Raw genomic sequence first — 17,335 nt, forward strand, 5'->3', positions numbered from 1 at the left:
TTTCAAAAAGGAGTTTGTTTTCACAATAAATATTTGAAGTAAGTACTAGAGTTTGGTCGATTTCATCATTACAGATTAAGTAAGCTAATATTCTTTTGTCGAAATCGGTTTTGAAATTGATGTTTTATTTGAAAAACTCGATTAACCACGTGACCAGACACCGGAAGCCAACGCCCCCAAATCTAGTTCGTGACGAGAGCAATGTTGTGACATACCAGTCTCAGTAATGTGAATAAATGAGACTGCTTCCGAACGAAAAAATTACCTGCAACCTTTTGCTGCCGGCAGCCATCTTTCCGGTTCTGTGCGTAATATGTGCGTCAGCCGACGATCCGCATTTTCTTTTAATTTTTATTTCTTGTGGTTTACCGCTCGACAGAAACTCGCCGGACATTTGCAAAATCCGGCTACCCCAGACATTCGTCGAATTTTCGACACCTTTCCCAATCCCATTCGCCAGAAACTCGACGTTTGAAAATAATCAGGCACCACAGCACTCGACACAAACTCGAAGTCGAGTGCGTGTCGACCGCTGACCCGGGGGGGGGGGGGGGTACAGACATCTGATTGACCGCTGCATTAGATAAAAGCATTTACTAGCCTTTATTCATATCGCCGAATAAAAAATCACGTCAAAATGCAAGAAAAAAAATCTTATTGAAAAAGAAAAATTTTCTTCGTTTTTTTGTTTTTGTAAGTGTTCCCCCTGACTTGATAAGTCGTCCCCTGACTTAATAAGTCGTTCTGCCCAGAAAAATAAATTCCTATGTCCTTTCCCAGCAACCGTTCAATCGTCATAGAGTGTTCAAGTACGATGCGTTTTCGAAAGGCCACCCATTATTTGTTATGATATTTTTCTTGCAGGATACTGTCCTAGGATTAGAAGCGCTTTCTGAATACGCCTTTAGAGCCAGCTCGAGAAGTACCCTTGGCATGTTGCTAAGTTTTTATGGCATGAAGACAGAGAAATTCGAGTTGACCGAGGTCCAAGCATTTCTACCCAGGACTTTTGAAATTGTAAGCTGTCTAGCTTTAACGTTTACCATTTACAAATTAGTAACTTGTAGATGTCATCAAGAAAATATTTCAAACTACCAAACTACTGGTCATTTTTGTCGAATCGCTGTCTGAGTTTCTTACTGTTATTCGCTCTAGAAATCTTAATCTAATCAGCAGCCTCATTTTCACAGTTTGTCGTTATCATTTGTGATCCGCCACTCAATTATCGTAGGCCAAATAACCCTGTCTCCGGTATTTGAATTGTACATTATTGTCAATTGGGTTTTAGTGGGAGAGAACCAGGGTCATTAATCTAATACTTGTTGCTGCGGTAATGGTACTTTGGGTCTGATTGTTGTCATACGACAGTTGCAAAGATTCTAGACGCTATTCGATTTTTAATGCAATTGGTACGGCCTTTTCTTTCTAACCTATAATGTTCAAGAAATCAAAATCTTATCTCCTTCGTTTCCCTAATCGTCACTTTACCTGTGAAGCATATACTGTATATTCCATGCCCAGGATATTCCCAGCGGAGGGAGACTGTCTGTAGAAGCGAATGGCACGGGAATTGCCCAAATTCAAGTGGAATGTTCCTACCACGCTCCCTTCAAGGAAGGTGAGGGCTGCCCATTCACATTGGAAGTGGAGTGCACCGAATACATTGCCAAGGCCGCAAACCTTGATTCCCGGTATGATGACTTTTCACACACAGAGGCAGACAGGTCAAGGTTTGGACGATCTGCAAATAGGGAAGCGAGTACTAAATACGTGGCGAGGATAAGTTCAACAATCAGGTGAGAAGTGGCCACTCTATCTCTGGGGTTGGTAATGTAATGATATACTAATAAGAAGATATGACTTAACATTTAAGATGTACACGTATATATGGGAAAAAAATCGTTGTATTTGAACCACGTGCGTAGAAATTGCATGCTGAAAACCACCAACATATTTGGCACCATATTTTGAATTCACAATTTTGAAAGTGTTGCTGTTTAAAAAATAGTACATGGATCTGTGTACATGTCGAAGATGTTAAATATCCATGTAGTAGTTGGAATAAATATCAAATTTGACATCAGTACAACTTTCATACGGATCTATTTTCTGTTTTGTAATCTTTTGTTTTAGTAACATTTCACGAAGAAGATGAAGAAGAAGAGCTTTTATTTCATTTTTCTTCTTTAACACCTTCACGGCCGAAGTTTTTTGCCTAGATTTCATTTGGAAGCTAATGTTTCACCCCCAGACATCCAGAGAAAAACAAGTATAGAGATTGCATTAGGTTCTTTGCAGTAGCTTCTCCAAGACGAGGTCTTCTTGATCATGAATCAATAAAGTTATGAATTAGCTACACTCCTCTCCTATATCGTACTCTTTTGACCAAAACAAAATGGGTGGAGCCGTGAAGGTGTCAAAGTATTGTTTTATCACCAATAATCGACCTATTGGCTAAAGATGTGTATCCATTATTGCATATATCAATATACAAAATGTAATTGATGGATAAGAAATCATCATCTGAGAGTAACAATTTCGATATTTTTTATACAATTTCATTTAAGTGTACTCGCTTTGTGTTTACCGCCCAATCAATATACTCTCTTTTCTACATTGTCTGGTCACGCCAGAGAAAATTCAGGCACCTCCCAATTATTTGTTCAGTCAATAACTACAAGTCTCGTTTGATTGGACTGAAAATGTTGTTCATTTCAAACGAGGAAGTGCTAGTTAAACTGATTAATGCCACCAACATAGTGGCCTAGTAACCTCAGTCAACCGAGCCTAAAATTAATAGCCCCCATCTAAAAGCTTTTGCAAATTAAATTGGTACCTATCATTCAGTTAACCTGGCCAGTGGTGAGAGGTGTCTTAATTTTCTCAGGAGTGACCAGACAATATAAAAAAGAGAGTATTTGCTCACCACATAAAGGAGAATGTGCATCATAAAAGCGTGCGCTAAAATTATACGAATTACGTACTGTGTACATCTAAAATTTACGCAGATGTCTTGCCTTCTGACCAAAAAAAAACGATCATACCCCGAAAGGTTGAAAGTGGTTTATGGTGCTGTTTGTTATTTGTTCGCCTATTGGCTAATCAGATCTACATTCTGACGGGCGACTGCCATATACTGACGATCTGCCCGAGCAATAAGTCTCATAAAGTTGTCCTGTACTGCAAGAAACCATTGTGTCTCGTAATTTAAATGCTTCTGTTCAGATCTAGGGAAGATATGGAATGCATTCATTCCTTATTCAGCCTATTTGATGGGATAATTTGCTAAATTATAGACATTCAAATACTGTGGATTGTGCCAATTCAAAATTAAACAAAAGCATTCTTATCGATTTTTGAATGCTAGCATGTTTTTTGCCCAAATTTACCTTATCACGAAATCAAATGTTAGATGTCAATCTCTGTTTCGATGTTCGGAGATCCGAAGGGAGGCATTAATTTTTCGTGGTCAGGCAATTTCCTGACGTAGAAAGGGATTTCTGGTGCTCCATTGGAAATTCATCGCTGGGTGCCAATAAAATCTGGCATCGGCAGCTCGTCAGAATGGGAATTGATGCCGTCAGTTTGGAGGTCTGAATAGCCAGGTGATCGAATAATTATAAGGAATTATAACTACATGGATGCACAGCAGTTTCACGCCGAATCATCATGCGCGTCCATTTCATCATATCTTCCCATCAGGCACTGTCAGGACGTATCATTGTTATGTCATTGGCGGTGAATTGGACATTTTTTTCTTGTCATGCTATAGTTATATCCTGTATTACAAATAAATTTCTATAATCAGGACACTTCTCTATTAAGTACAGCACTTGTCAGTCCTGAGGGTTTCCTTAAAGGGGTTCTACAGAATATATTTTGAGACTATAATGATTGCCATTTGTTCAAGGTTTAATGGTGGCGGTGGCCAGAAGGTTGGAATGTCAATTCTTGACGTCTCACTATTCACTGGATTCACGCCGTGGCTGGATGATCTGAAGAAGGTAGGGCTAGCGACATCCGTCTAGAGAAGTTTAATGAATTGATTTCGAACGGGTGGTATTGGTTGTCTCACCAAAACCGCATGGGCGGAGCTGAAATGTAGACCAAAACTATGTAGACCATGTAGACAAATGTGCAATCTCCCGGGTGCCGGGCCAAATGTCCAAATCACATGCACCCGCTGAAATTGCCACATAGTCCCTCTGCCACAGTTTGATCGTCCACACACTGATCCAGTGTGTGTAGTGCGCTGCCTGTAACATGGATTGAAAAACCTTCTTGTTATGTTTCGATACAGAAACATTTTAAGGATGTCGTGATAGTATTTTCATAACACCATGAAGTGTATTTGTGTCAAACAGATGTGTAATAGAGATATAAATTTTAACAATGAATGGCGCAGTCACGGGCGCTCAGTGTTGCTGTGATATGTGATCAGGTGACAGCACGACTGATCATCGCGCCATTTCGCCTCACTTCAAACAGGATTTGTGTATTTATGCAGGTTTCTCGTATGAATCTATTATCTCGGGCATGTGACCTTCCTCGGCGTCGCTCAGGCCATGAAAAACCTCTTTTTGATTTGTTTTTAGTTTTATGAATAGATCGTATTCTGGCGAAATTCAAGGAAAAAATCCGATCGCCAGCCCCCGTCCACCATTTTGAAAAAATAGAACGCGCAATGATATTGTGCGTATATGCGTGTCCAACCTCAGATCCGTCCCATTTTAGTGAGCCGGTGTCCGGTCATATTGTACTCTGACTGATTATAGTACATCGTATATGATTCTATTGAGGACATGACCGTCAATTAGCTGTGAGATAAAGTGCAGAATCGAATCCATTCTATCCGAGAACATTTTAAACCTTTCGACAACGGGGTGCATAACTGAAATTATTAAAGTAAGCCAAATTAAAGTAGGTCAACACTGATGCTGGTACCTTTCACTTTGCTTTAAATCTTAGCCAAAATAAGCTAATAGTTTGAAAAATGGACAATTTCTAATACATATGTATGAAAAAAAACCAGACTGAACAAGAAACTGAGCTTCAAAGTAATAAAATTTACAAATTTTATCAAAATGACACATTAGATTAGAAAAATGTAAATCAGTACAATTGTATGATTTCTGAAAGAATTAGCCTTTGACCACGAATAAGTGTTTTCCGTAAGCCTTTGGTTTTGGTTTCGTAGTAATTAATCAACCAACCGGTCTTAGAGCGGTAAAACTAGAGACTTTGACTCACTAATTCATCGTTTCTCATTTTCCCCTATTTCAGTTGAAGGATGATGGAACAATTGACGGTTTCGAGACGACCCGATCAGCCGTGCTGTTTTACCTGAAAGAGGTAAACTTATGACGGTTTTTGTCGCAGGCGCGCATAAAGGGGATCAAAAGCCCTTCCCCTTTAATCATCGCATAGAATTGGTGGTCTTAATTTTACTAATATGTACAGTTAAGGGATGTGAACTGTGTTAATCACGTATTCAGGTGTCATACTGTGCATCTGAGAATAACATTGAGGGGGTGTAGGGGAGGGGGCAATTTTGAGTACACAGTACATTTTTACAATTATTTGCATAGGAGGGTACGGCTCCTTAGTGATAAACATAGGATAACCAAGAGCCAAATGCGACCTTGATGACTGGATCACTCTCTGTATACTCATTTTGATCGCAGGCGTTTGATTAGCATAGACAAGTTCAGGTTGTCCCAAGATTTCGAATTGGGAGTAAGAAGATTTCGGTGATACATGTATATATTGCCGCTATTGCAAAAGCAGCTGAAAGTCATCAGTTAAAAACGGTTAATCACAATATTCAATCAAAAATGTATTTACTGCAAATAACAGTACATGTATGTACATGAGCACATATGAAACAATAAAAACTTTCAGATTTTAACACTGTCATCACCAGTTAAAACTTGTCGGTTAAAAAATGTAGAGGGTTAATTTGTTCAACCTACCACCATCTGTCCCCGGGCGTCACCTGTCAGTGTCAATGCTTGCAACCTGTCAAATTCCCGCATAAAATTCCCGGGAAAATCCATATCCATATTTGGTATTGAAACCTGTCAGTGTCAATGCTTGCAACCTGTAAAATTCCCGCATGAAATTCCCGGGAAAATCCAGATCCATATTTGGTATTGAAATGCAAAGTGTAGACCACGTACGTTTATTTCAGCAGGTGACCTGCAATCGTTGATTGAAAATAACATTAACTGGATTTGTCAAGGGTTGTGCGCGACCTGTCCCAAATGTAAACAGGCATGACTTATCTCTGGCTAGTGTATCAAGGGCTGTGACGTTTTATATAAATCATCTATGTCAAAAAGGATATGTGTTAGCGCCCAAATCATGCCTTGGCTACCCATAAACAAAGCGATATATAGGTGGCGCTGTTAATTGCTGCGGTTTATATTCCTTCGGCGGCTCAGGCGATGCAGTGAAGCAGAGACTTCCTTTTTGGCTAACCGTAGAGGAGTCTGTACATGCTTCCCGAAATTGGTGGCTTGCATTGGAACTAACTTTTTCCCCCTTGTCCATCATTAAAGGCATTCAAGTGTGTTGTTCAACCATGACTATCTCCTTTGTCCCTCCACCATAAGGCCTAGTTTTTTCCTTATGACATCACTATTTCGGACACTCAGCGCCCCATTTCTGGAAAGGTGTGTACAACATCGCAGTGTCCGTGGTCCGTCGTCGTCGTATCCTATTTCTAAAACAGTCGCACGTTTCTTAACCCCCGTGGCTGTGAACTTGAAAATTTGTACACGTGACCCCCTGGGTCAGATGACCTCTGACACTGAATTTCAGTCCGTTCCGATTCTCAACTTGGCCACCAGGGGCCCAAATGTGGAAACGTAAGAAGTGTGTTATCTCCCTTGTTGATGATGCGTTTTCAATAAAAAAAAATATGGTAGGTACTCCTAGCAAGGATACATCACGTATCATACGGATTTTTGATTTGACGTTCTTTTCAAGGTCACAGAGGTCAAATGGCGTAAGTTGGCCGTTAGGCTGTAACTGTGGCACGTTTCTTAACGGCAATGACCATTTATCTCAAATTTGGTACACATGTAGCCAATAGTCAGGTGATCTTAGGGATCGAAGTTGGGTCCGATCTGATTCACCGTTTGGCCACTAGGGGGCCAAACCTGAAAATCTTAAAAATGTGATTATTCCTCAACTACGGGTCCTATTGCCACCAATTTGATATCATGGGTACATCTAACCACGACACAGTATATGTCACATGGAACTATGGTACTTGCCTGATTGCCACCAATTTGATATCATCAGGTACATCTAGCGACTACAGTATGTGTGTCTCATGGATTCAAGGTCACAGAGGTCAAATAGCTTAAGTCCGCCATTAGGCTCACGGTCTAATGATTTATGTGAAAAATCATATAAGAATAATGGAGAAACGATTCATTACCAGCAATGACTTCGAATCTATATCTATTTGCATCCATCCAAAAGACTCTAACACAGTCATCCATGTCATTGCAATCTACACAGCATTCTTATCTTCTTTGCTTTTTTCTCTGGGGTTTCCGCCGTGCCTCCTGGCCCTCCTTCCCTTCCGGATTGGTGATGGCCAGGTGTCCGGTGTGTCGGGGATTCATAGTCCCCACCCCGTTCCTTCCCCGGGTCAGGGTTCTGACAAGTCAGTCCCTGTTGGGTCGGGCAGTTCCGCCCCCGGGGTGACTTCTCCTTCTCCCGGTACTTCCGGGAAGAAGTTGAAGGAGTCTGTGCGGAGAGGGCCTAGAAAGCCTGGTCGGGGGAAGATTTCGTCCCCCCTCCCTTTCCTGCGCCGGGACCCCCGCTCTTCAGCGGCGAGGTCCCCGGGGCTCTGGAGAGGTTTTGTCCTCACCCGACCCCGTCCCCCAGGCTGGGCACCCCCGTGGGGACTCTGGACGTTTTACGTCACGATCCCTCCGGCGGCGCGGATCAGATGGAGTTTGACCAGTTCCTCCAGCTCTCCAATTTGGAGACCCCTGGATCCGCTCCCGGCCTTTTCAGGTCGGTGAGCAGCGCCTCCCCGGGTATTGAGCCGTCTGTCCTTACATAATGTGCTCCCCTGTCCCCCGCCGGGCCTTTAGATGCGGTTGCGACCGCTCACATCCTCGGGCGTAACTGGCACTGCCAGTCCCCTCTCGTCGTCTGCGGTTGCCCTGGGGGTCCACCATCCCTTCGCCATTGGACGGGCGGCACGCCCGACTCCTCGCCCCTCCCTAGGGACGAGGGTTCTTCCTTTGGCGTCCCCTGGTGGTGCAGGGCCGCGGTTCACCGCCCCGTCCCTGCTGCCCTTTTCCTTGCCGGGAGGTGTCCTGCCTGGTTTTGGCAGGGGCTTGGTTAGGGCGCATATTGCGCGGGCGAGGGATCCACGTGTCCTCCCCTCCCGCCTTGGGTGTAGTGAGGCCGACGGTTTCGCCGGTACGCCCCCACCCTGTCCCGTCTGGTCATACTTGGGTTGAGGATGGGTCGGTTTCACAGACTCGCCCCCTTCCCCCTCCCCCATGCCTGCCCCATGGGAGACCCTTCGGGACCCTCGTCCGTCTTCATCCGCTGGCCTTACGGCTGATCAAAGGCAGATGATTCAGTGCCTCACGAATCACCTGGAGAGTAAAAATCTCCATGATCAGGCAGTGACGCGCCAGGGCGAGCGGCCGGTGGCTTTTGACCTAGGTCATCAGCCTATGGAGTGCGAGTTATCCGACTCACATTCCCCTTCCGGCCCGGCCTCGCAGGCCGATTTCCCCTCGGGGAGTGAGGACCCCACCATGGTGGTGGGCATGCGCGATCTTCGCGCCCTAGTTCAGCAGTATGTGCCGCTAGAGTCTTGTCCTCTCCCGACGGTTAACCCCGCGCTCGGTCGGGTCCCCTTCGATCTCTTTGGGGATGCCTCCGAGCAGGAACCGGACGCGGTCCCGGACAGGGCATTCCAAGAATTGCCCCCGTCCCCGGCCCTGATTCGAGCCTCCACTTGGTTGGACTCGGCTCTCAGGGACACAGCTCCGTCCTGCGGGGGTCACCAGCGTGCCTTGGTCTCAACTTTACCGTCGACCGGACCAGGCGCCTGGACGCAGGCTGTGAAGCGATTCACCACCTCTTCCCTCCGAGCCTTGCGTATCGTCCCGATTATTATCGGGTCTCTCCGTCGGGATCTGATCCAGTTTCTTTGTCCCCTCTTAAGGATGACATTCAGTTCGCCGGGTGGGTACCGCCCAAAGTCCTTGCGTCTCCGTCCGTCAAGGACGCGAAGAACGATGAGGCCCTGGCCAAGGAGGCTCAGGCGGTGTTGTCTTACGCCGATCTGTCCCTCTGTGCCCTGTCCAGGTCGTTGGCAGCCGACGCGTCAGAGGACCAGGGCATTCATGCCCTGTCCCTCCAACAGTCTCTGCAGCACGCCAGTGATCTGGCTGCGAAGCAGGCTGTTAACGCGGTGCTTAAGCGCCGGGACCTGCTTATTGAGGGGTTAAGCATGGTCCGTGCCCGGTTTTTGCAGGGGGCGTTAAGGACCGCCCCTTTGGGCGGCCCTTTCCTAGTCTTCGGTGCCCAGATGCAGTCGGACCGCCTTACGGAGACGACTTCGGCTCCTAAGGCCGCCCCCTGCCCGCGGTCCCCTTCCTGGTCCGCGGGCAGGTTTCGTCAAGCGGAGTATCGGCGCCCCCGAGGCTCCGAGGCTCCTCGTGGGTCCTCGTCCTTGCGTGGCTCCTCTTCCTTTCGTGCCCCAGGGCAGACAAAGACTGAGGCGCCCTCCCGCCGCTCCAATAAGCGCCACCGCTCCTCAGGTAGGGGCGGTGGCGGCTGGCAGCCCCAGCAACCCTTCCAAGGTAAGAGGGGTCGCGGGGGCAAGCACAAGTGACTTTTAAGTCCCTCCTCCTGCGCCTACACCAGGCGCCCCCACGGAGGTCGCCGTGGGGGGCAGGCTGCGCCATTTCGCGGCCTTTTGGGATCAGTGGTGTCAAAAAGACTCCCCCATACCGGATATGCTCCGCCACGATGTCCGCTTGGATTTTTCCCATCCCCCCTACGACGAAAATCCCCATCCCCGGTTGCCCCCCCCCCCGACCCTGCCAGGGCTCTAGCCCTGCGCACAGAGGTTCTCTCCCTCCTCCAGAAGGAGGCTGTGAGAGTGGTGGACAATCACTCCTCCCCAGGCTTTTACAGCCACATCTTCTTGGTCCCCAAGAGGTCGGGGAAGTGGAGACTGGTCATCGATCTGTCCAGCTTGAACCGGTTCCTTTGGGTGCCCAGCTTCAAGATGGAGACAACCAGATCGGTAGCAGCTGCGGTGCAGCCCAACGATTGGGCAATCTCGCTGGATCTTCACGACGCGTATTTTCACGTTCCTATCCATCCAGATTTTCCACCCTTCCTTCGGTTTTACTTGGAGGGAAAGGTTTAACCATTACAGGCCCTTCCTCTCGGCCTGGCTTCCGCGCCGCTTATTTTCACTACAGTCGTCAAGGCGTTCGCCACGCCTTTTCACGCCATGGGCTTCAAGCTCCATTGCTATCTCGACGACTGGCTGCTTCGTTACCAGGCTCTTTGCCGTCTGGGCAAGCAGGCAAAGTTCCTGCTTCAGATAACCAGGCGAGCGGGGTGGCTCTTAAGTTTAGACAAGTCCGAGCTAAATCCATCTCAGGACTATGTTTTCGTGGGTGTGCGCTTTCGCACACAAGAGGGCCTCATGTCCCCCCCCCCGCCGGACCGGATCCTCAAGTTCCGATCCCTGGTCGGGGTATTTCGCCGTCAAGACAGCGTCTCAGCTCAACAGTTTCTGTCCCTGCTGGGCCTGCTCAATTCGGCGGCGGACCAGGTCCCTAGGCCGCCTGTACATGCGCCCCCTCCAGCTTCTCCTCCTCTCGAGTTGGCGTCCCTTTTCGGACCCTCTCGATCGTCAAATTTCAATCCCAAATTCTCTCATGGAGGAGGTCTGGAGGTTCTGGGGGTCCGAGACGGAGCTCCTCCACGGAGTGCAGCTCAGTCCTCTGTCCCCTCAGATGTCCCTGTTCACAGACGCCTCCCTCTATGGCTGGGGCACCCAACTGAACGAAGGGGACCTGACCACCAAGGGCACGTGGTCAGCGGGGGATTCGTACCTCTCGATCAATATTCTCGAGATGCAGGCTGTCATCCTGGCGGTGAGGGCCTTCACGTCTCGGTTAAGGGGTCACAGTGTTTCTCTCTTCTCCGACAATTCGACAGTGGTCGCTTATATCCGGAGACAAGGGGGGACGAGGTCCGACACTTTGTGTCACCTCACTTGGGAGCTCCTGCAGCTTTGTTGCCGCTTGGACATTCATCTCCTCCCCCGTCACATCCCAGGCAAGAGAAACATCATTGCCGACGCCCTTTCCAGGGCGGACCGTCTGGTCCAGACGGAATTGACCCTTCACCGCGAAGTGGTCTCCCGCCTGGCGGGGATGTGGGACGCCCTAGTTGTGGACTTGTTTGCGACTCGGCTAAAAAGGAAATTTGCCCTGTATTGTTCGCCTCTTCCAGACGAGGAGGCCTTGGGAGTGGACAGCCTGTCGGCCTCTTGGGACGGCTGAAATGCTTATGCATTCCCGCCAACCCCTCTGTTGCTTCCGGTACTAAACAAAGTGGCCAGTTCTCGAGTCAGAGTTTTAGTAGAGCAGCTGAGGGAGATTTTTCACCAGAATCGTTCACTTCTTCAAGAAAGCATGAAATTTTGCAGAGGGGTATTATAGCACATAAGGATCATTAAAAAAATAGACCCCAAAAAATAACGCCCCCTGGTGGCCGCCATCTTGAATTCCAAAATGGCCGCCAAAAATTACCTAGTTTTGTTCATATCTCCAGTTCTAAAGCACTTAGGATGGAAAATCGAGCGCCTATACCCATGTTTTCAATATCAAGAACATTTTCGGAGCATCAGAAATTCAGTCAGATGGCGGTCATTTTGGATTTCAAGATGGCCGCCATGTTTTTGACATTCCTCTGTGTCTCTAACACTATAAGTGTCAGAAACAAAATTCTAACGCTTACTGCGTCTACAGAGTATATGTAAGTCATTAAATATTAGACCCCAAAATACGCCCCCTAGTGGCCGCCATCTTGAATTCCAAGATGGCCGCCAAAATAATCTAGTGTCGTCCATATCTCTCGTTCTAAAGCACTTAGGATGGAAAATCGAGCGCCTCTACCCATGTTTTCAATATCAAGGAACATTTTGGAAGCATCAGAAATTCGGTCAGATGGCGGTCATCTTAGATTTCAGGTGGCCACTATATTTTAAATCTGTGAGAATGCAATTACATCAGTCACCATTGCATAAAATTGTTCACCTTTTTAAAAGGAAAGCATATCACACCGGTCCCTACGAATGTCCATATAAGGGTCTGTGTCAATGTCTCAATGATTGATATTTTCAAAACAGAATGGCCATAATGTCTCAAAATGTTAATGATTGATATTTTCAAAACAGAATGTCCATGTAAGTGTCTATGTCTATGTCTTAAAATGTTGATGATTGATATTTTCAAAACATAACATCCCTACATCGCTAGACCTTATAGCAACTGCCACCACACTTGCAGAGTGCAGTACAACCACCGTAAAAGTTCTTCTTGAAGCATTTGCAGTTTCCTTTGCATGACTTGGTGCATTAACAGGAGATGAGTTCGTGACATGCCTCTTCAGCTGCAGGTAATGTTGTCCACTTCGGCTTGTAACCACTCTGAGATGGTTTCCAACCCCAGTCAGTTGGTGTCGGTACCAAATGGGCTCTTTTCCAAGGACTGGCCCCAAACATGTCCTGCCTGGTAGGTGGCTCTACTGACGTGCTGTACAAGGGCGGCCCTCGTTGGTGGTATGTTGTCGATGTTTCTCGACATTTTCGAGAACAATGTCATCCTAGCTGAACTCACAGACACCTCGTCACTTGTCCTGCAGTACAGCAACACTGTAAACCGTTCCAGTTCCAGGTCACCTTCTCGTTATTGACTGGCGATGTATAAACGCGAGAATAAGGAGCAGTAACTCTTCAGTTCGGTTAGCTTTTCCTTTGATGGGGCCTTCTTGTTAGGCCTGCTGAACAGCGGGAGCGCATTTCTTGGTATTGTGGCACTTATTGCTTTGTCGTTTTTTAACAGTATTTCATTGATGAAGGATGAATACTGTTCGTTCCCGAGTTGGCGTATCCCTTTCATGCTACTGACAACACTCGTCGGCATTATTTCTTGAGTATCGATGGTGAGAAGGTCATTGCTACGATCAAGAAACGGATTCCCCAATTCCTCCACGTTAGTGACGAAGGCACGTACGTCCTCGGAGAAGGTCCTCTGTCTGCTGTCGCTCTGCTAATGATGTTTGCCATGGTCGCTGTCGGGGTGTGAGTCAATACTGTCTTCGTACTCTGCAATGATTGCGGACAACTGTGGTCCTGCCACCATCCAGCGTCGTAGGGCTCCAGGGTTCTCGGTTAACCCGATGGCTCCTCCATCTCCCTTGACCAGCGCATTCATCTGCTCATGCGCTTGGTCGAGTCCGATTGCAGAGAATGAATTTCCAGTCTTATTTGAGATAAACGCACCACCCATGAAATGTTCATAAACCTCAGGACATCTCTGACGGAGGTTAGTCATGTCCCTTATGTGCACAGGAATCCACCGAGCATAGTGCACATGGTCCAAAGCAAAGAACCATGGAGCAAGTTGAGCCATAGACTCAACATACAAATCGAAGTCGGATGTGCGGAGGGCTCGAACGAAAGCCAGGAGATTTAACTCTAGTTCCAAAACTATGCTCCAGAATTGAAACATGGGATGGGAAAGACACATCTTTTCGCACCATGCAGTGAAGGCCGAATCAGAGAACGTATCACTATCAGCTGAAGTTTGTTCTTCCATCTCAAACGCTTGTCTCTGAAGACAGTACAGCGATGCAGCAGTAATCTGATGAGCCCTCCGTGTCTTCGTTATATGCGAGGCACAAATGAAACTGGTGTGATATGCTTTCCTTTTAAAAAGGTGAACAATTGTATGCAATGGTGACTGATGTAATTGCATTCTCACAGATTTAGAATATAGTGGCCACCTGAAATCCAAGATGACCGCCATCTGACCGAATTTCTGATGCTTCCAAAATGTTCCTTGATATTGAAAACATGGGTAGAGGCGCTCGTTTTTCCATCCTATGTGCTTTAGAACGGGAGATATGGACGACACTAGATTATTTTGGCGGCCATCTTGGAATTCAAGATGGCGGCCACTAGGGGGCGTATTTTGGGGGTCTATTATTTAATGACTTACATATACTCTGTAGACGCAGTAAGCGTTAGAATTTTGTTTCTGACACTTATAGTGTTAGAGACACAGAGGAATGTCAAAAACATGGCGGCCATCTTGAAATCCAAGAGGGCCGCCATCTGACCGATTTTTTGATGCTCCGAAAATGTTCCTTGATATTGAAAACATGGGTATAGGCGCTCGATTTTCCATCCTACGTGCTTTAGAACTAGAGATATGGACAAAACTAGGTTATTTTGGCGGCCATTTTGGAATTCAAGATGGCGGCCACCAGGGGGCGTAATTTTTTGGAGTCCATTTTTTTAATGATCCTTATGTGCTATAATACCCCTCTGCAAAGTTTCATGCTTTCTTGAAGAAGTGAACAATTTTTGTGCTCAGCCGCTCTACTATTTGTCCGATAGCCCCCTGCTGGCCGAACCAGGCTTGGTTCCCGGCTCTGCTGGAGCTCCTAACGGACCACCCCCGCCGTCTGCCGGGGTGGGACCGTCTGTTGTATCACCCGATCGGCCTGGTCTATCATCAAGACCCTTCTTTCTACAGGCTTCACGCCTGGAGACTATCGGGTGTTTCCTCCGAGAGAAAGGCTTTTCGGAAGACGTTATCCGTAAAGTCGCTCAGCCTCAGAGACAGTCTACCCTTGCTTCATACGACAGCAAGTGGGATGTCTTTCGAGACTGGTGTAGAGAGCACGGAGTTTCTCCGTTCGCTCCCTCTCTTCCTAACTTCCTCGACTTCTTGAATTTCTTATTCTCAGTCCGGAAGTTTTCGGTTCATGGGGTAAAGGGCTATCGCTCTGCCATTTCGGTCACCTTAAAGTTGACCGATTCCTGGCATCCGTCTTGGGATGACGCTGTCTCATCTTTGCTTTGCAATATGTCTTTGGAACGTCCTCGTTCCATTCAGCGTACCCCCGAATGGGATCTCTCGGTGGTGCTTAGGGCTCTCATGAAGTTTCCATTTGAGCCTATGCACCAGGCAGATTTTAAACATCTGACTTTTAAGACGTTTTAAGACGTTTTTCTCGTGGCTTTGGCCACGGCGCAGAGACGGTCCGAGCTCCATGCCCTAGCCTTTCATAGATTGGCTTTTAATGAGAGGGGCGCGGTCCTAGAATTTGTCCCAGGTTTTCTTGCTAAGAACCAGGCGCCCTGTTTTCATCCCCTCCTTGTCCGCTACGGTCTCTAGGGGTCTCCCGGACAGAACTCTCTGCCCGGTTCGGGCATTGAAGTTATATGTTGATAAGACCAAAGATCCTGCCGTTCGCCTCGACAGAAAGCGCCTCTTTGTGTCTTATCGAGAGGGGTTTACTAGGGAGATAGCCGCTGCTGCGGTCGCTAGATGGTAATAGTGGCCACCATACGGCTGGCTTATTATATGACTCTCGTTTCTCCAGAGCTTCGCTGCTTAGGCGCCATAACGGCCCACGAGATTCGTGCCATCTCTACTTCTTGGGCCGAGTATAAGGGAGTGGCGCTAAGCGAGGTTTTAGATGCGGCTACGTGGAGTTCCCACTTCACCTTCTCCCAGTATTATATGCGCGATTGTTCCGCGTTAACAGATGGTATGCTGTCTTTCGGTCCAATTGTCGCAGCTCAGCACGTGGTCTAGGTGTTTCCCTGCCTAGTCCACTCCTCGAATCTCTCCCTCTCCCGGTATCTTCCTCCCCCTCCTGAGTCTCAGAGGAGCGGGGGGGGGGGGGGGTCATAGATATTTGTCCGGGCTGTCATGCCCGCACATTCGCCCCGTCCGGGTATCTTGGGTTAAGCCCCCTAAGATTCTTGGGGAGTTATTCCGTGGGTCTCCTTTTTGGGGTTCCCCTATTTTTAAATCGCAGCATTTCTTGTAATTCTACAGCGTACGAAATGTGCTGAGCGTTTACCATGTGAGGTAGTTCCCCCTTTTCTAGGAGGGGTTGGGTTCCCAGTTTGGCTCGCCCTTGTTTTTTCTCAAAGGATCTTTTGGCCATTAGCCCGGGTTGCCCCCATGCTTATTTTTCTGGGTTCCCTTGGTCTCACCCGTTGGGTTCTGCTATGCGGCTCTGGAGACAGTTCACTTCACTACATGGTAAGTCACCGTTTACCCACCTTCCAGGGTTGTTGAAGAACGACATAAAATTTCCATTTCCTTTGGAAATGTAATTTTATTAGTTCATACCTACCCAGGTCAGACTACCCGCCCTGCCTGTCCCCACAGCAACGGGACTTACTCTGGCGATCGAGTAAAAGGTACTGAGTAATGGCGGCTTTCACGAGGCAGAGGCTGTATTGGGGCGCCACCTAGGTGTAGCTACGAGAACTAGCTAATCATTTTTCTATTATAAATAGATTTATGTTTTCTCGGGTGTGTCCGATAAGAGTACACATGCAAAAGTCTGACCTGGGTAGATATGAACTAATAAAATGACATTTCCAAAGGAAATGGAAAATCTCCAGCGTATGTTATACCAGAGTTTATTGCGCAGTAGGTTAGAGTATGGTTCATTTGTCTGGGACACGCATTTACGTAGGAATCTAGCTCTGGTTTAAAATGTGCAGCGTAGAGTGTCACGTCATGTTGTCGGTCCTGAAAAATCTTAAGCGGAAAGGCTCGCCGACCTCAACCGGTTACCGTTGTCTTTTAGTCGGGAGATAAATGATCTTACGTTCTTGCACCAATACTTTTATGGTCTAGTTGATTCTGACACTTCGCCTTTTATAACGTGATGCTCTAGGAGAGGCGATGATCTTTTGTTGCGTCAACCCAGATTCTCTACTAAAAGCTTGGCGGCCTCTTTCTTTGTTCGAGGGGCTAAATTGTGGAACAGCCTGCCACTGTACTTAAGACAATGTGAGAACCAACGAACTTTCAAAAATCATTTAACAATTTTTTACAAAAGTAAGCTGTGTTTGGTTGACTCAGACAATTACTGTACGTTTGTCGGCTTCTGCAGGTATGCCACTTGCAGACCTGCATAGTGAGACGCCGTCAAATTCTAGTCACTCTCCCGGAACTTCGCCTTTTCTTTTTAGGAGGCTCTTTTATAGGTGGGTTAAGTCACCTTT

At 47.1% G+C, this 17,335-nt stretch overlaps 1 protein-coding gene across 2 annotated transcripts in view; it reads left to right on the top strand.

The window, feature by feature from the left end:
- The window catches only part of LOC135494802 (A.superbus venom factor 1-like), a 190,526-nt gene that overhangs the window by 129,862 nt on the left and 43,329 nt on the right, over positions 1–17,335 (top strand). For both annotated transcript variants that reach the window (XM_064783090.1, XM_064783091.1), the window contains exons 28-31: positions 865–1,017; positions 1,522–1,796; positions 3,911–4,004; positions 5,284–5,352. In XM_064783090.1, coding sequence (XP_064639160.1) covers positions 865–1,017; positions 1,522–1,796; positions 3,911–4,004; positions 5,284–5,352 — 591 coding nt within the window. The remainder of the gene's footprint in view (positions 1–864; positions 1,018–1,521; positions 1,797–3,910; positions 4,005–5,283; positions 5,353–17,335) is intronic.

This window comes from Lineus longissimus, chromosome 10 (assembly GCF_910592395.1).
Source record: "Lineus longissimus chromosome 10, tnLinLong1.2, whole genome shotgun sequence".
Lineage (NCBI taxonomy): Eukaryota > Metazoa > Nemertea > Pilidiophora > Heteronemertea > Lineidae > Lineus > Lineus longissimus.